We start from the raw sequence: 20,289 nt of genomic DNA on the forward strand, positions 1-20,289 counted from the left end.
TGTAGCAGAGGTTGTGAGAGGTTTGCAGCAATTTTCCTTGCCGATATAGGCAGTGTACAGTGTGGACAGGTTGGGGGCAATGATCTGCAGAATCTGCTAACTTTAGTTATCCTCTAACTTTTTTTTATTGCAACCATGAGGTTTTGTCTTTTTGAATTTAATATCTAGATTGTTTCGATGTATTATGATTAAATGTACTCACATCCATGTCCTCATCAGAATGAATTCTTGGAACTGCAAATGTCTAATTTGCGATAAAATATCGGCCAAACCAAATGCAATCCCACCAGACTCAGTTCTACTTCGTGTTTAGTGCTAAGCAGCAAATGTTAAGCGTGATACTAGAATTAGTTCAGAGTACCACAATGCAACCTGACAAAGCCACTCTGATTGTGTCTGTGGTGGTGAAACTGCCCTCTCCAACTGTGCCCCAATTAAAAACTGCTGATGATTACTGTTTGCTGTGTAAACTTCATGTATTTAACTAACAAGTCCCCTGAGGTGCAGGTGTTGGTGCAGAAAGACAAGAGCAGTGGGGAGAGCACAGATATCTGAAAGAGCCAGCGCTGACATCCCTACAAGTCCAATGTGTCAAACAACACAAGGAGATAATTGGACAGATCCATCATTGCACAATAAACTGCAGTGCTAAGTAAGTACAGTAGGTTAAAGTCAAACCTACTGGAGGGTGAGTAGGTAAACTGACATGTTTACAACAGCTTGGGTCATTATTTGACTTGTCATCTTTGTTTTCTTCTTATATATTTGTCTAAACTGTTGGTTCATTTCAAGTCTGTTTATGTGACTGCTCATGTTTGTTGATCTGTCTGACTTCCTTTTAGTAATGACACCATATTCTGTAATCTCAGATATTAACTTTGTGAATGTGGTATTATTATTTGTATCTTCAAATCAAAGTAAGCATGTTTATTAAATGTAATGTAATGATGACATATAAGGCACATAATAAAAGGTCTCCTAGGGTAATAGAGCTCTTAAATCCGAACTAAACTTCAAACTCCAACTGGGCCATTGTGATTATTTTGCAGGGAAATGAGGAAGTCTCACTGAAGCCTAGCTGTGGCTCAGTTATGTTCCTTGTGCCTTCTTGTTGGGCTAAAGCAGGGCTGGCTCTCTATCACTCACCTACACACATCATTAGCATTTAGAAAGGCTTTATCATCCTGTGATCCACACCAAAACGTACACTTCAAATCCATCAGAGGTCTAAAGATCCTTACAGACACAGGATAAACAGCAGAAATTTGAGATTAAAATTCTATTTTTGTTGGATGACGAGTATCTGTGACCTAGCAGTCCCATCCTTGTGAGTGAGGCCAGAGCAGGATTGCGTATTGTATAAGCTCTTATTGAAAGTAAGTTCTTCTTTTTCTTCTTCTTTTTTTATATCCTCAGTCTTTGTTGTTGTTGTGTTTCTTACAGTATCCATGTAGTAAAATGTAATAAAAGTAAATAAATCCACAAACTAAGGCTTTCACCTATCCTGGAAAAACAATCTAAATAAAAGCCTTTTATTTTGCTAACCTGGGCTTACCATGGCTCTTGGCTACTGACATACAACTTTAGGCACCAGTTTTGAGGCCATTTTAAATAGCAGGACATGGTGAGACTTTCACAATAAAAGTCTACATTTTTTTATAGAAAGGTACTGCACCTTTCTAAAGTATAATGAATATTAAAAATGAAAATTCAGATTTTAATTCAAGGTCACATGCGTCTGCTGCAGCATGCCTCTTTTTCAAAATAAAAGCTTTTTGATTGCACTGTTTCAGAATAAAACCAAAGAAATGCTAATATGTGCTCACCATGAGCTTTGGCATTTGGCAAGTTGCTTTAAGGACTAGATTAGGCCCTTTTAAATGTCAGCCATGTTTTCTTCTCCCAGCAGGACATGTTCAGACTTTCACAATAAAAGTTCACAGTCACTCAGAGGAAGTTACTACAACATTCTAAAATATAATGACTATTCAATATTAAAGTTCAGGTTTCAATTCAGTATCATGTGAGCGCCCTGCAGCATGCTGTACTTTCAAAATAAAAGTCCATCTGTTACATTGCTTCAAAATAAAAGTGAATAACAGTAATATGAGCTTATTATGGACTTTGACTCCTGGCTTGTTGCTTTAGGCACAAGTGAAGGCTATTTTTAATGTCTACCATATTGTCTTCTGCAAGTCCACACTTCTCCCCCCTTCCTTTTTTTCTTCTTTTTCACATTATACATTCCTGTTCTTATGTTGTTTCTGTTCACACTCCATTCTTTTTTCTTCCCTTTTATGCTTCTTTCCTTTATTCTTCTTACACTTCCTTCTTTCTTTCCTTCTTTTCCTCATTCCTCATTTAATTCATATTTCATTGATTCCTTCAGCCCTTCTTTCTTTCTTGTCTTCATTAAAAGAACACCTTCCTTGAAATTGAAATTTCTCTTCTTTAAGCCATTTTCTATTAACTGGCTGCTTTGCCAGCACATAATTTCGCTTTTAACCTTTTCAGCAATCCTGATTAAGTTTGTTATGTATTAATACTTAATTTATTTTTTCAGTTCTTCCATTGTTCAGTCCTTCCTTCCAGCTTGTCATCTTTCAACGTCTTAATTCAGATTGTTTTATATTACCACCTTTATTGTTTTGCCAGCACATACTTTCCCTTTCAGCCTTTTAGTGATGCTTATCAGTTTATTCTTTATTTCATATTTCTTTCATTCCTTCAGTTCTTCCTTTTTTCAGTCTTTCCTTACTTCTCGTCTTCTTTTTTTCATAAGAACATCTTCCTTCAAATATTTTCTTTTAAATTACTACAAAACTATTGTTCATAGTTTTAAAAAATTATATTTCAACTTCCTGCTTTGGCTGCACATCATTCTCCTTTCATCATTTTCAGCAATTTTTTTAGCTGAATTGATTACGTTCACCCTTCCTATACTCTGTCCTTTCCATCCATCCATCATCTATACCCACTTATTCCTTAACCAGGGTCACGTGGATCTGCTGGAGCCTATCCCAGCTCTCTTTCGGGTGGAAGGCAGGGGTACACCCTGGACAGGTCACCAGTCCATCACTGGACCACATATAGACACACAAAGACAAACAACCACACACACTCACACTCACTTCTAGGGCAATTTAGAGTCACCATTCAACCTGACATACATGTTTTTGGACTGTGGGAGGAAACCAGAGAACAAACTCCACACAGGAAGGCTGGGTTGCGAACCCAGGACCTTCTTGCTGTGAGGCAACAGTGCTAACGACTCAGCCACCATGGTGCTCTTCTGTAGATAACTTTGTCTGGATTCAGAAAATGTGACCACCAAAACCACTAGACCTACACATTTTTTGTCCTGAGCCTTAATTAGACAGAAGTACTACATGTTAAATGAGCAGAATTTTGAGTTGGAAAGCTGAGACAGGGGATTTTGTAAATCACTCCAGAGGGCATATTGTTGACACCATAGCCTTATTTTTTACACCATCGCAATCAGCAGTCTTCTTTCTCATAAAATTACATTTAAGACTTACATCTCCATGGTAACCAGAACAGCAATTGTAAATGCAGCTGCTGTACATCAGATAATTACTCATTTCAAACCTCAGCTGTATGCTGTATTTCAGAGTGTCAAGTTAGCACAAAATACACACACATACAGAAAGATTCACAAATATACTCCCAGATACATATTCTTAATCGTCACACGTGCAGACATGAATAAACATAAACATGTACACAAACACAAATATACAGACGCATACATATACAAACACACAAGTACAGATGTAAGATAAGATAAGAGTTTATTTATCCCTAAAGGGAAATTCAGGTATTCTTGTAGTTAATTAGTCAGTTAATACTGAGAGTAGTCAGTAGTCAATTATCATCTGCCATTGGCTAAGGTGTTGTAGAGCCTGATGGCTGTGGGGGTAAAAAAATCTCCTGTATTGTTTAGCCCTCATCTCTGCTCTTTTTTATATTGTACATCTGTGTTAAGTGACCAGCCCAACTTATTGTCCAGGTGTACACCCACATACTAGGCTGGAACCACTTCAGTGTCCACACCACAGATGTTGACTGGAAAAGGAGGAGGCTTAGACCTTCAAAAATCCACTACCATCTCCTTGGTGTTCAGTAGGAGGAGGTTTTTGTGACTCCAGTCACTGAAGCATTTTATCCTCTTCCTGTATATTCCTGATACATGCAAAAAGTCCCAAAATCCCAAACAGAAAGTCCATGACAAAAGTCCTGACAGTCTTATAAGTTATTTACTTCCATTTTATGCAGTTTATAAGTTCACAGCATAAGATACACATCTCAAGAGTGGTTGTTCCTAAAATGTCAGTCTGGAAAACTGTAGAGTGGACCCCAGAGTTTTCTTCTCTTTTTTTAACTGCTTTGTTTTTTGTTTAAATGATTACTGTAAGTAATTAATTTTGTTGGCTCTAGTAAACAGTTAGACATTATTGTGTGGTCTCGTGGAATATTTTGGAATAAAGTCAAGGACAGGGGTTGCAGCATGAACCTAAGGTTTCAGTCAGTGAATTACCCCTACACCTTTAAATTTACAGACTTTGATTTACAGATTTTGAGCTCTCTTTAAGATAATGGTCATTGTAATCAAACAACATTATATCAAGTAATGTGTCTTGGTTTATACATTTGATCACAGAGCTAATCAGCTGTCCACTAAACCCCTGCAGATGACTAGCACCACTGTGGCGCCTTGCACTATTAATATGTGCAAATTACATTTATTCACTTGGCATTTAGGTCATCTTCAAATGGAGCTGCACGCCAGCCATCTAAACATATTACATTGTGACATGGCAATTATGTGTTATTTGGGAAGAGAAGGTATAATGGATACCTCTTTTTGTGGGAACATCTCTCTTTGATTTTTATGATTTTTACTGTCTAATCCATCTTGTGTGCTCTTCCTTTAAACTGAAATAGGTGACTGTGATTCTAAATACTTTTGTTTTGGAAACAAATTAAAATTTTGTTAATAACCTACAGTACATGATGTCTGCAAAAATGTACAAATAAAAGCTAACTCCTAGACACTAGCCTGGGAAATTTGGGAAAGAATGAAAAGCTTTTGGGAGTTATGATGAAGTTTTTTCACCAGTCCAGAAGTTTTCACCCTCTCTTGATTAAACCTGACACGTATTTGGTGTATTATGAATCCTTCAGTGATGATCTCCATTGTTGGTCATTCTTGTCCTTGACTGTCCAGCATGAGTCACGACTAGTAATTTGGCCCCTTATAACAACATTCATTAGGTGACTCATACAAAAATATATGGACAGTATATGGACAGTTTTCATATGTGCAGACTTATTTGTCCTATTAAAGGTCTATTGTACTTTGTAATTGTCTTCAGAACAGACACACTAAGCTCTTTATCCTACTGTCATCTTTTTTTCAAAGTGATGTGTGTACTGTTTGCATGTATCCCCACATAAACATCTCTTGAAAGACAGTTTTTTCTGGCAGCATAGTATTTTAATACCTCTTCATATTTCAAATGAAGCCCTTAGATTTACAGACTGTTAAAACTAAGACAAAGTGTCACGATCCAGTACATGGACTTCCTGTAACAAGACTTTTATTTTGGTTATGTTTCCTGATTCGCCTAGTCTTGTCCCAGGTATCTTTATGTTTAGTCATAATTATTAGTTTCAACTGTTTTTGATCTGTCTTGTGTGCCTTCGCACTGTGTGTCTGTGTGTGTGTGTGTGTGTGTGTGTGTGTGTGTGTGTGTGGTCTGAGGCGACAAGGTGATGAGCCTCACCTGATACAGATTAGCAATCAGCGACAGGGTACATATACCTGTTGGCTGCCTCACCTTGTTGCTGGATTCTACTTTCATGTATGGTAATGGTCATTGGTGTGGCGTGGCGTGGCGTGGCGTGGCGTGGCGTGGCGTGGCGTGGCGTGGCGTGGCGTGGCGTGGCGAGGCGAGGCGAGGCGAGGCGAGGCGAGGCGAGGAGAGGATGTTTTTTATAATGGGAACAATAATTTCACATGCACATGACACACATAGCAAGTAACCAGAGTCAATAGTTCAGCAACAGCAACAACATAAATGAAAGTTAATAAAACTTCACACATGTATGTGGATTAACCACAAGCACAAGTGACAGACAATAGCACGGCTTCTATCTTGCACCATAGTCTGACATCGATGCTGTCTGTAGGTTTGGTCACACATGTTACATATTTAGCATTTGAAGCAGAAAAATAACAAGAACAATTCGTAAGTCATTGCATAAGTTGCAGGTCATTTCTGTAAGAGAACCAGGAATAGTTTTTACGTTATTCATGGCTGGGTGTGAGTCTGTTTGTTACAAAAGGTTTTCTTAGTAAGATCCGGTGTAAATCCTGTGGACTGCTCTTGGTGAAAGGGAGTCTTGACAGTGCAGTATTTGATTGAGATGGCTGTGCCACTTCCTTCACAGGTCACTCGACCCCTGGGTTATCAATTTCAGAACAATAAATTCCTTAAGGGTAAAAACTCCTTTAATCACTCTTGGAATGTGAAAATGTACTCCTGCCTTGGGTCTGCTACAGTATTGAGAATATCCTGACCAGTCTAGTATAGGAGCTGTCTCAATCTCCGACCGCAAGACTCTGCAGCTGCACAGCACATCACAGGGACTCCTATTTCTGATGTTGAGGACCTCTGGAGGAAGCTATGCCTACAGAGAGCAGACACCCAGAGAATGCACCATCTTCAGGGATCCCTCCCACCCAACTTATAGTCTTTGTCCTCCTGCACTCTTGGAGGCACTTCAGGAACCTTCAGTGGAAAATCAGTAGTTGTCTCCTTGTTGAACTCTTCACCCTGCCCAAACAGCCAGTGTAAATTCACATCTACAGTTTACACCCCCCCCCCCCACACACACACACACACACACACACACACCTACACCTATCCTACTGGGACAGAACTGCAATACCACTACTGCTGCTATGTACTGTACATCTGTACATATACTCATTATTACACTTTACTTGCACTCTGTACATACTAGTTAAAAATAAAAGGTACCCTGTTTGCAGTTATTATCTTAGTTGACTTAGATGACATTTAGTCCTAGGATAACCTTCGGATTTGGGAGAATAATAAAAAGAAAATTTATTGAACAGTGGTATTTGCACAGTGTACAGACTATCTTATGATTTCTCTGTACTACTTAATATACTAGATCCTGTATATTGCAATGTTTTTTACAGTACATATATAAATATACTCTGCCATTGCTGTCTTTGCTTTTCTGGTTAGATGCCAAACTACATTTCTTTCATCTCTCTATCTGTCTCTCCTATTTTCAGGTATATAATAGCTCCAGGTGTCACCTTTTGCAGATGATCAATGTAAAAAAAAATCATGAATATTATGACATGTCAAATATGTGTTATGTGTTATGCTGGACATCGATAAGGAATTAAAAATGAATAAAATGAATAAAGATAGAATATTTTAAGGCAGCTCTCCCACCCCTCACCAATAACATTTGTCTGTATTGACACACGTACATTCAGGCATTAATGAAATTATTGTGTTTATGTGATAACTATTCTATATGAGGTATGAACACTTACTAATGAATCTAAAAACGAATTAATTGAAATCATCCTCAAACCTTATTGGAAAGCCTGTGAAGCCTGTTTTTTTGTTTGTTTGTTTTTTTGTTTTTTTTTATTGTCAAGTATACAAATAAAAGACTATAGTTGTCTAGACAATTAAACTTCAACAATCTTCTGACCCAATGGAGAATCGCAATTTCGTAATGCAACACTTGGTGGCGATAATGTTCTTCCTGGTTGCAGTTCGTCAATAAAACAAAGAAGAAAGCAAGGAACATTTTTGACCCTTCGAGCTCACCGTCGTCGTCAGCAACAGGAAGTCACGTTTTATTCCGTAGTTTTGGAAACGCTTTTCGTTTCTTGCGTTTCATACACTATATTAATCTACATCAGTGCCCCAATTGATAGAGGAAACTTTTGTGTTTATTTTTGTTTGTAAGGGGGCATTTCTAGCCAGTAAGGGTTACGCAGTGAATTATTAAGTAACACATTGGTCCATTGTAGCTGGTATTCGTTTAACTGTTAACGTTAGTACATTATCAGTCTAACGCTCGTCTCCTAAAATGATGAACTATTCCGACTACGACTCTGATGGATATTCGTCTAATGAAGACGCAGACTACGTCCCATCAGGTGTGGACTGCAACCACTCACGCTGTATTAAACCCAGCGCTTAAGTACTATAACGTTGTACTAGTTAGTACAGAAAACATCGCATAGAGGTAAACGTTAATTCCCAAGACTCAGAGGTACGCACAGGTAACCAGTTAGGGTCAGGTGAAGTATCATGAGAACTAGGGTGAAGGTTAGGTTAGGACTCGCCTGTTCTCAGCTGCCTTTGGTTAGCTGCAGGCTGTTAGCCAGGACTCAACCATGTGTCCTGTTTACATACAAAGGCTGTAATGCAACCCTTTACACTTTCGTCAGCAGCTAAGACCTCAATACTTTGCAAGATACAGGCATTGTATTATTACTTATTGGATGAACAGTTGTACTGGATTGCAGGTGTACTTAAAAGCACCACTGTGTGTACAAATGTAGACAAAATTGTTGGCACCCTTCCATTAAAGAAAGAAAAACCCACATTGTGTCACTGAAATAACTTGAAACTGGCAAAAGTAATAATAAAAGTGTACTGAAAATTAACTCATGAAAGTCAGATATTGCTTTTAAATTGTGGTTTAAAAGAAGCATTAAAAAAAAACAACTAATGAAACTGGCCAGTCAATTTTTATTTATTATTACCTTTGTTAGTTTCAAATTATTTCAGTGACCATTGTGTTTTGTTTTTTTTTTTTTCTTTATTGGAAGGGTACCAACAATTTTGTCCATGTGTGTGCCTTCCCAAGCTTTTCGTTAAATGTGCCTTTTCCACACATAATGACAAATGACAAGGTCGGTAAAGTCCATAAACCTGACTGTCAAACTCAAACTTTTGTTCCTAGTGTCTGTCTGGTATGCAAACATTCATGTGTTTATCAATACAGGTGACATTTTAATTTGGTCAGGTTAATTACGCATTACATTTGTACAACAGAAATTTGTAGAAAGATTGTATGGTCAGCCCATATTATCACAGCCCATATTATCACCCAATGGTTTCAATGTAATTTGTTCATTTTTAACAATTGTCCCAATTAATTAATCAATCAATTCTCATTTCCACTCAGATGATAATCTCAGTGAGGATGACATTCATGAGTGTGAAAAGGAAGATCCTCTGCACGAGGATGACAAAGTGCCACATCCTGATGATGTCAGCCGGAGCAAGATGAAGAAAAAGGACAGAAGCATAAGGTGAGAGGCTGTGTAGAATACAATGTGTCTCAAGTAAAAGAAAACAGCAAAATCTGAAGGTGGTGAGGAGTTTCAATGCTTGTAAATTTATGGACACAACAATGGCATGTTTGTTATGTAGTTGTTTGTGTTTGGTTTTTGACACTGTTGGCCAACCTCCAAGGAGTTTTGCCTCCTTGGAGTTGTGAACCCACATGAAATCATAGTTGACGTCTAATTAGGGCTGGGCAATAAACCGACTTTATCGATTAACTGGAATGTGTGGTTTACATCGACTTGTTTGAATGAAAATCGGTTTTCTCTTTAACATCCGCCGACGTTCCCCTCTGGGCTCAGCCCCTCCCCCTGCACGTTTGCCATATTAGAGATACACAAACAATATGTCAGCGAGCAGGGAAGAACTCGTTCCCAAGAAAGGCGCAGTGTCATCCGTAATTTGGAATTGGTTTGGTTTTGTGGCATCAGACACAGCACAAACACCACCCCTCTGCAATGTTTGAAGTCTGTTGGTAGCAAAGGTAGTACAACCAATTTACTGCTGCTGCCGAGTGGGAGAGATGGTGCGCCCTACAAAATGAATAAGACCGCGACAGCACAAGCACAACCGCCAGGGGAAAAAAATCGATTTAAATCGTAAATTGGATTTTTTTTGTGAAAAAATCGGGGTTTTTTTTTTTTTTTAGGCCATATCGCCCAGCCCTACATCTAAGATTTCTAATATGTTAATATTTATAGAGTGGTATGCAATTTCCATGTTTGTTGGCATCTTTTCATAGTCTTTTTGAGGTAATAGTATAAAACGTAATAGTGCATTAACATTTGAAGAACAGGACTTTGTTTGGTGCAATGATTGTACTTACTTGTTTCAGTTTAAAATCAGCAAAATATGGAATTTGTCCGAATGTTTGCATAGGCCTTTGTGCATTTGCATGTATTTGCATATGCCCCTGAAAGTAAGCTAAAAAAAACATGATACTCAGATTTAGAGCTGAATCCACCACAGACATGTCAATCCTGTAAAAGGAGATGATGGCAACAATGATGATTTTTGTTCATTGATATCATTGAAAACCTCTGCAGAAAGAGGAAGAAAGGAGTACTGAAAGTAAAGGAGGAGGTGAAACATAGAGGTGTAGTAGAGGAAGCGCAGCCACCACAGACAGAGGAAGAAAAATCCATTAAGGTAGAGGAGGATGATGACGCACATAAGAAAAAATCTGATGACCTCTGGGCAAGTTTCCTGTCTGACGTTGGATCCAGACCCAAAGACTCTACTGCCTCACAGTCAAGTGGCACACAGAAGGTAAATGTGTTCTAAGCCTAAATGTAACAATATGGCCCAGCTCATTAGAGGCCAGTCATAAAACTATTTTCTGTGTCCATCATTATTTTCCTGATAATTGATATTGTTTTGTTGTCTTCAGGCTGATTCTTTACTATTGAAGGTTGCTCCTTTGAGGACAGAAACAAAAGCATCAGAACCTGCTAAAATCACCATCACTAAAGTTTTCGACTTTGCTGGAGAAGAAGTCAGGTATGCTTTTGAAATGTCCTCACTTTAATTCACTAAAAATAAAACCAGAGCTTTTAAGCTGACAGTGAAGTTGCAACACTCAAATAAATATATAGATATAGATAAATCTTCCAGTTAATAACATTTCTTCACATTAAATTCCTGATATTCCGTTAATATAACCATTCCTAATCTATTCAGCACCACTCCCATACTCCAATATTAATAAATACCTTCATATTTTGTTTACACATGACGTTGATGCAGATTATGTTAAATTTCCAAATGTTAAATGTCCAACCAATTTTTATATTTACCATTAGGTGGTGCCCCACACACATAAATTCAGTCTGGATAAGTAGGGATTACCCTAGGTCACCTGAACTAACTATAAGCTTTGTCACAAAGGAAAATTTTAAGTCTACCCTTAAAAGTATAGAGGGTGTCTGGGTCCACAGGAGAGGAGCTTGACAGATAAACGCTCTGCCTCCCATTCTACTTTTGGAAACTCGGGGAACCACAAGTAGACCGGCACTCTGAGACCGAAGTACCCTATTGGGATGATATGGTACTATGAGGTCTTTAAGGTATGAAGGAGCTTGATCATGAAGGGCTTTGTATGTGAGGAGAAGGATTTTAAATTCTGTTCTGGATTTTACAGGGAGCCAATGAAGAGAAGCTAATATAGAAGAAATATGATCTCTCTTGCTAGTCCTTGCTGCTTTTTGAAACAGAAACAATGCAGTAACCAAATAACACAGCACAAAATAATAATAAAGACAAACAAAAGTTCATCTCTCCCTTTGGAATTAAAGAAAGGTGACCTCTGCTATGTAAATATCTGTCAGTTTTTCCCTTTTGAAAATAACAAATGGAAATAGATCACAAAAATACTTAGTGTTTTCAGTTTGTGCATTTGTTCTAAATTTCTTGTGGACCTGAGGAAGTCTACATGTTATGTTAGTGTTTCACTCATGGCATATTAAATTCTAAAAACATTTACTCAACACAGACAGGAGGAAGCAATGATATGTAATGTTAAATGCTCACTGACTGAAGGTCTTGAGAGGACTACACTCTGATTATGGATTGACAGACTGCTGCTGTTGCAGCTGTGACACTGCATTACTTTTATTTTACACAGCCAAACATGGTAGGAATGTAGGTTTTACTACTACTAGAATTGCTGACATTACTGACATTACTGACAGAAGTACTAGTCTGTTCTGACCCATACTACATTAGGCTTTATGAATTTTATTGTCAGTCAAAGAGCAGCAGGATGACAGCAACAAAACAGCAAGGTACAAAACTTAAAATTGGAACATTGTAACACTGTAAGAGAGCAGAGCACAGCAGAGCATATGTGAATTACAGTATTGCGCTACGTGTCAGTGTGTCTGTGTTTATTTTCTGTCTTACATTCCATCCTTTGTGTGAGTCCTTAGGCTGTGTAGAAAAAAGTAATGCAGAGATATTTATACATTACTGCTGCAGCTGTAGCTGGCTGGGCTGATTGCCTAACTCAGTTTAAATGCTTGCCAATTATTTTGTTTTAAGATATTTTTCTCTTTTTATTAAATACATTGATGTCAAAATATGATTTGTATTATTATTATGATTGTGAGCCCTGCACAGCTGGGGAGGAACTTAAAGCCACACACAATAATTAGTCCACACATGCATGCAGCTCATGAGCACATACCCTGCGAATGTCCCAATGATGTTTCATACACTACTGACAACAGGTGAAGTCAGTGTAACTGCTGTTACTCAGACCAAACTGTGCAAACAGCTGCATCACTAGATCCAACCAATCGATAAATACATTTGTGCCAACCATTTTAATAATTGAATTTTATCGATTTTGTTGATTAGTTTGAGCTCTGCTTCATTCAGTCAGTTTCTAAGTATGCATTCATTATAGTATGTGCTACAGTATATTCTCTGTGTGTGCAGGGTGCTGTATGAAGAACACCATTCTTCCAAAAGATGTTCTCTGACTTGGTGTTTAGATGATGGTGGCGGTGACGGAGGGCAATGTTGCTCACGAACTTCCACCTGTGTTCAGTTGGCTTGAGATGTGGGAATTGTAAAGGTCACAGCATATGATTCACATCAAAGCATTCAGTAATTCTGCATCCGCTATGGAAACTACTCCCATAAAGATAGAAATGTTTTATCATAGGTTAAAGGTATTCAGTCAGAACATTTAAGGGGATAGTAAAAAAGCTTCCCACAGCATACCGGAGCCACCAGATCCCTTCACTGTAGGAGTCAAGCATTCCATTTTGTGCTCACTGGTCTGTATGTTTCACATGTCCGCGTGTACAGTCGCTACCACAAACTCTGCTCTGTAGTAAATGTTTGTACATTTTATTTATCTTAATTATAATCAAACATATCCTCATGAAACTTTTTTTTTTTCATTTGAATTGACAGGTACTGGTTTGTGAATGTCCATATTGGTATTATGAAGGTTGCAGATATGATAGCTAATATCCTGTGCTAATGTGTTTTTTTTTTTTTTTTCTTTGACTCTGATCTTTTTCAAACTTTTTCACATTTTAACCTCAAAAATGTTGAGATACTGAGATGGAAGAAGGTTCTTTGCAATACACAAAACTTTACCTAAACTTTGAGCCCTCAGGTCATGCTCTGATAAACGATACAACAATAGCCATTAGTCAAAGTGTTAATCATGTCATCAAAAGAAGATCAAATGTACTAATTTACTTGACTAATCATAACAGCATTCTTCAAAATTTCCCTGTTTTACATTTTCAATTTGTCAACAGGTTTTAAGTATTTCCTAGTAAATGTTTTAGCCACTTTCAAGTTGCTCCATGCACATACTGCAAACTGTATCAAATCGCTTTGTTATTGTTCCATATAGAATTTTGCATACTGTCTGTATGTTTCCCTCTGTCAGGGTGAATAAAGAGGTATCAGCTGACTGCAGAGAAGCAAAGAGCTTTCTGAAGAGCCAGAACTCCCAACAGGAAGCAAATGTAAACAAAGAAAGGAGTTCATCACCGCCTCTGCCTGGCCCCAGGTACACATACACCGTCTTGCAGACCAACCTTGCAGAAAATAGGATTACACTGATATAGTCCACTGCCTATTGTCTTGGTGGCAGATGTTTCCACAACACTCATGGTCCAGGGTCTGTTTAAATGTTAGTGCTCAGAAGTGGCCTGTGTGTGTCTGATGACAGTTTGCAGGGCAATCCATTTTCTACTTGCATTCAGACATTGATGCAAAGGAGTTTTCCTTCATATTGTGTATTTTGGATGTGACTTCGCTTCTGCCCATCTTTTTATTTTCTTGCTTCCACAACAACAAATCATTTGGGATGTACTCATCGCCCTTCAAACCACAAACAGGAAACAGGAAATCATCTCCCCACAGGCAGAAAGTATGGTGTATCCACAAGCTATTTCCTATTTATCTTAGTCCATTGTATGTGTGTGTGTACGTGTGCCTATTATTATTTTTGTTTGGGAACTGAAATCTCTTTACACACTCACATTGTAAGGCATGATTCAAGCCACTGAATTTTAGAGTAACCACTTTGTTTAAGGTTAGGGCTAGGCAAGTCGAGGGTATGGGAAATTTCCAGGAAATTTAAGTCAAATCAGTCAGGCAAGTGCCAACAGAACCACTCCCTCATTGACCTTGGATGTGGATATTCACACACATGCATGTGGACTGAGCTTGTGAAGCTGTTTGTTGGAGTGAGTTTGCAGATAAAGATGATAGTACAGCTGTGATTTAACATCACCGTAGCAGTGGTGTGTTTACTCCAGTACAGAAAATGTACAAAACAATACAAAACCAACACCCTATTTGAGCCTCAATTCAATTTAGTTTTATTTGTATAGCAAATCACATAGGCATCAGGATGATTCCAGTGTGGGTCAGTAGGTGTTGACAGCAGAAACTAAAACCTCAGCCGATGGATCTCATTTAGAATATTTGAAGAATGTGTGATTTTTATTTTTGAATGTTGGTTCAGATATGTGGATGACACCTGGGTAAAAATCAAAACCCAGGAAGTTCAAACCTTCACAGATCACTTCAATGCAGTAGACGCAAGCATCAAATTCACCAGAGAGGACACTAAAGAGAACAGGCTGGACTTTTTGGACTGTGAGGTCATCATTGGGCCTGATAGTAACCTAGTGATAGAAGTATACAGGAAACCCACACACACAGGCCAATACCTTCTTTTTTGATTCCCATCACCCACTGCAACACAAACTAGGAGTCATCAGGACTTTACGTCACAGAGCAAACAACATCCCTACCTCTATGGAGGCCAAGAGAAAGGAGGACACACACTTGAAGACAGCCCTCAAAACCTGTGGCTACCCTAAGTGGGCTTTCAACAAGGCAACATCCACATCAGGCAGAAAAACAAGAGACAAGGCTCAGCCTCAAGATCCACAGAGTAAAAACCTGATTCAGAGAGGCTTAAACAGATTTTTGGGAAACATCAGATACCAGTCCACTTCAAAGCCACCAACACACTGAGACAGAGACTGGTTCACCCTAAAGACCAAACACCAAAACAAAAGAGGAGCAATGTAGTATATGCCGTCAAGTGTAAGGAAGAATGCTCAGAACTCTACATTGGAGAAAGCAAACAACCACTTAACAGAAGCAGCTCCTCAGGGGTGGAGGGCTCAAACATAATCAGTCTTCAATCTACCAGGCTGCCCTTTCATCTGTTCCCAGGAAATTAAGGAACAAATCAAATGTTTTACAGGGAGGACACATTCTTGGTGAATCAGAGGGGTCACATGAGTCCACCATTCGATTCTAACAACACTCCCCTGAGCTCACTTCTTTTGTTCACCTAACAAGCCTATTCAGACCAGGTGTGAAGTGAAACCAATCAGGGGCATGGGTCTAACAACTCTCACCTGATTTACTTAGCTCACCTAGTGAGCCTATGGGTCTAGGGGTGGAGTGAAACCAACCTGTGAGATAAATTGGAGGTTCCAGTCCAGCTTTTTCTTGGACTGATGAAGCCATGTTGGATGAAAGTCCAGTTGCCATGACTCAAACTTTACATTTTTGAATGTTGGACCATCAACACAATGTATGTTTAGAAGTAGCTGAATTCGGCAACCTCAATTGTGCAGTGTGATGAGTACTATCTTATAATCTTATTCTCCATGCTTAAACATAGGGCTTCAACTCAGTCTAATGATCAGTCTGACGTTCTGATATGAATTTCAGTTTTTGTTGGTAATAAAAATGTAATCATACCTGCTTAGTGTATTTTGATAGTATGCTTTAATACTCAGGGCTTAAGCTTGCCACTATGTACAGTGGTTTTGGGGTAGATATTTCATGTGAGTTGGTTGACTCTCTTCATCTTGACAACTCTGAAATTTTTATGTTGCATCGCACCATTTATTATAAGGAAGAAGAAAGAAATGTGAGATCAGGCAATGTTACGTTGAGTGGCTTTGAGTTGAGCTCATATATTTTTAACATCTCCATTCTGTTTACTGGAACCTTTTAGTCTGTGCTTGTTGCATACAGCCTTACAGTGAAAAAGTATCACGAATAGCTGACAATGAAACATATGTCAGTCTTACAAAGTATGGCTTTTAATGCATTTTCATTATGATGAATACATTTGTCACAGTTACCATTAGGTTATTTGCTCCTGTTGGCACTGTGTATATTAGAATAATTCATCTTTTGTTCTTTTGACATTTAAATAGTAATTTTAACTGAGGGGTCCAAGCTATAAAGATGACAGGCTCAGAACATAAACATTACCAATATCCTTCATCATGAGTAGCAGAAATGTGCTTTAGTGGCTGTAGTGTGCCACCTCATATGTGTGTCTTTAGTGTCACCTAAACACTCTCTCATTTGTGTTTGCAGTGCCAAGCGGCCAGCAGGAATGTCAAGTGTCTTGGGTCGCCTTGGCGGGAAAAAACAGAAAATGAGCACGCTGGAAAAGTCTAAGATGGACTGGGATGCATTTAAATCAGAGGAAGGCATTACAGAGGAGCTGGCCATTCACAACAGAGGCAGAGAAGGGTAAGAGAATGCCACTGTGTGGTTCTGTGGGTCAAGGGAAGTAATGTGCCAGATACGTTCACATTACATGATGAAGTACCCCAAGTTCCTCTGAGTAAAATTTTCAGATGTTTTCAGATTAGGGCAGGGCCACTTGCATATGTAATAGATCTAATTCATATCCGATCTCTGGGTATATAAGTGTGGTTACAATGGTCAGATCATAATTAATGCCGTAATTCCGTCTCTATCCCTCACATACCCATAAAAAGGAGAGCAGCAACAGCAGTTTTTGAAAAAATTGCTGATTTGACATAGTCATTTTTGTATGCAAATGGATCACAATGTTCTCTGAGCAACTGGCAGCAAAGTCTTAAATTCTGAATTTTTCAGTATTTTTTTTTTTTTTTTAAATATTTTTGACTACTGTTCTATTTCTTAAATCACTTATGGATATTACTGAGGGGAGAAAAATCTACACAAGAGATGACGTCCATTTACTACAATGGAGCGAATCTGGAGTATATCACCCTATTCCAGCTGAGCTGAAACGGTCTCTCCGTGGATGCAGAGTTGGTGCTAAACTAAAGGCTAGGAGATGGAGATACAAACCTTTCCTACCATCCATCATCATGGGGAACGTCAACTCTCTACTGAACAACAATGATGAGCTGGAGGCATTATGGCAGTTGGTCTCAGACCTTATGTTCCCAGGGAATTCAAGAATATCCTCACCATACTTGTTTACATTCATCCATGAGCAAATGCTAATGTTCCACATCAAGTCATCCATGAGGCTGTTGCCAGGATACAAACTCAACACTCTGAGGCCCTCATTATAATATGAGGAGATTTTAACCATGTGACTCTCACCTCACACCTGATTGGATTTTCTCAGTTTCTCAACTGTCCTACCAGAGAAGGTAGAACACTTGATCTGCTGTATGCAAACGTTATGGAGGCCTATACCTTTACTGCCTTACAACCACTTGGCAGACCTGTTATAAACCCTGTGTACTGAAGCAACCTGCAACCACCAATCACATGTTCTAGTCTCTGTAATAAGATACTGTGGTCAGTGGTGTCAAATGCAGCACTAAAATCCTGGAGGACAAGTAGAGAGACGAGTCTATTGTCTAAGGATAATTTAGATACATAATTGGTTGCGACAAGCCTACAATCAGGCCACAACCCCACGATCACTAGAGGGGGCAAATCAGGCGTAAAATTTTGTGTGTCCCCAGCCTGAGTCCCTTGATATCTGCTGGAAAATCCTGCTACCAAATTATGGTAGCAAGTGTGCTGTTTTGTCCTGCACTTTGCTGGGGAGGCAACATAAAGCAGAAGGATGCAAGGTGGCTGGACACACCAGTGCAAAAAAGCTGGTTCATTGACTGGAATGAGGCTGGGCTCACTGGAGGCTGTGGTGAAGAGGTGCACACAGAAGAACGTAGAGGCCATCCTGGAATACATCCTCTTCACAACATCCTGATGGACCAGAGAAGCAGCTGCAGTGGACAACTCACTTCACTGCACTGCAGGACTGATACTCCTTAAAAGAAAAATATATAATTTGCCCAGGGGTGCCTAAACCTTTGCATAAACTGCAGCAAAATATCCAACCATGTTTGTCAGCAACTGAGCTACATAACTTAATAACTGCTAGCCAGCTCATTCTTCCTTACTGGAAGCATCACTGTTCTCAATATTGGTGTGACTGAGTCTTATTTTTTAAATGCAGTTTTATCTCTTTAAGGCTGTGTTACAGTTAACAGATTTCAGAAATCAGAAATAAGTCTGTGTTTGTGTGTGTGAATGTAATCAGCATATTACTTCTATACACTGTTTAGTTGTATTTTCAGTGTGTGTATTTGTGATGATAAAAGTAGATCTAATGTTCTCTTTGTGTGTGTGTGTGTGTGTGTGTGTGTGTGTGTGTGTGTGTGTGTGTGTGTGTGTTTAGGTATGTGGAGCGGAAAAACTTCTTGGAGCGAGTCGACCACCGCCAGTTTGAGTTAGAAAAAGCAGTGCGGCTGAACAACATGAAACGATGACACAGATTGACAGTGGACACACATGCGCGCGCGTGCGCACACACACACACACACACATAAATGCACACACACATGCACACACACATGCACACAATGGAATAGAACAGCTGTTCAAACCCACTGTATCTTGCTCTATATATAATGACAGAGATGCTATCTTCCCAGTTAAAAGGAGCTCCAACTGGTGCTGTTGTCTATTTCAGGATAGGCATATTAATAAGCTGAGTTTGTGTAATGGTAGGATGTAGAACCAGGTAATGTTTCAAACCTTCACAGAGAGTGGGAAGTGAGGTCATTCTTCCCTATCTTATTTCCTCAAGCTGCTGCTTTAGGACTAGGAGTCAGCTTTTAAATTATACTTCTGTGGCTTAACCTAGGCTGTGGTTGAGATTAGATAAGGCAGTGAGCACCCTGCTGACTGGAAGCATTGTTTACCATAGTAAATTTTCCTTTCAAGGTTTAATTTTGGACCGCAGTTCCACCTGCCATTACCATGTGATCTGTGAGCAATGAGGACATAAATGCAGATGTAAATGTAAAAGCCTGTGATCAAATGTTATTATTCACATACAGATCATATGTTATTGCCAGGTAGAAAAGTGGTATTAAAGATAACGTCCTTAATACAGAAACACAAGTGTCCACAATAAATGAATCATGATGTAGTGTTGTGTTAAATTATGCAGTTACTAAACACATTAGCTTTTGCAACTGTCACTATGAAGAAGGCACCAGTCAGGGCTGTTAAATTATATTTCTCTCATATTCAGCAAAGCACCACACGACAACTGCTGAAACTGTTTAAAAGTTTTACAAAGTTCAATCCAAACTGACTTCACTCCACATTTAGTTGCATGGGAACAGAATTTATCATTCTTGGATTTTTCTTACCTTTATACATCCCACTACACATATCCAGTGTTGCACCTTTAATGTTTTTCAGTAAATAAAAAGTTTTACCAGAGGATTTTTTATCTGTCTGTGGAATTAACACTAGTATTTGTCAAAAATGAGAGAAAAACCTTGTTCCATACACTATGGTATGTAATGCTGATGGTCTAAGCCCCATCGTAATGGCTCTGAAAGTGTCTTGCAGTTTATTGTTGTACTATCAAAAAAAGATGTTGCCATGTTCTTGCACTGAAGGATGTTTTTGTGCCTTGAGATGATTTGATTATGATTGGAATTGAAATATCCCAGCAAACTGAGTCAGATGCCATGCAGCTAAGTGTGCTGTGACATCTTCATTTCTGAAAATGAAAAAACAATAACAC

At 38.8% G+C, this 20,289-nt stretch overlaps 1 protein-coding gene across 3 annotated transcripts; it reads left to right on the plus strand.

Moving 5' to 3' along the window:
* The first annotated feature begins 7,911 nt into the window (after positions 1–7,911).
* Positions 7,912–19,980, plus strand: cfdp1 (craniofacial development protein 1). Of its 3 annotated transcripts, XM_033325286.1 has the most exons (8): positions 7,912–8,239; positions 9,277–9,403; positions 10,484–10,706; positions 10,828–10,937; positions 13,849–13,971; positions 16,824–16,982; positions 18,925–19,042; positions 19,087–19,980. In XM_033325286.1, exons 1-7 carry the CDS (start codon positions 8,170–8,172, stop codon positions 19,013–19,015), a joined length of 903 nt encoding a protein of 300 aa, XP_033181177.1. In that variant the 5' UTR covers positions 7,912–8,169; the 3' UTR covers positions 19,016–19,042; positions 19,087–19,980. The 3 variants fall into 3 exon arrangements, with proteins under 3 accessions (XP_033181177.1, XP_026168162.1, XP_026168163.1); XM_026312377.1 differs by having other exon boundaries at positions 18,925–19,980; XM_026312378.1 differs by having other exon boundaries at positions 10,849–10,937; positions 18,925–19,980.
* Positions 19,981–20,289: the final 309 nt, after the last annotated feature.

Source organism: Mastacembelus armatus, chromosome 6 (assembly GCF_900324485.2).
Source record: "Mastacembelus armatus chromosome 6, fMasArm1.2, whole genome shotgun sequence".
NCBI classification, from domain to species: domain Eukaryota; kingdom Metazoa; phylum Chordata; class Actinopteri; order Synbranchiformes; family Mastacembelidae; genus Mastacembelus; species Mastacembelus armatus.

Excerpts from the sequence above, each read along its gene's own strand:
- cfdp1 (XM_026312377.1), top strand. The coding sequence starts at position 8,170 with ATGATGAACTATTCCGACTACGACTCTGATGGATATTCGTCTAATGAA. Across the intron at positions 10,938-13,848 it reads TTTGCTGGAGAAGAAGTCAG|GGTGAATAAAGAGGTATCAG; the intron begins GTATGCTTTTGA and ends TCCCTCTGTCAG. Across the intron at positions 16,983-18,924 it reads CACAACAGAGGCAGAGAAGG|GTATGTGGAGCGGAAAAACT; the intron begins GTAAGAGAATGC and ends GTGTGTGTTTAG.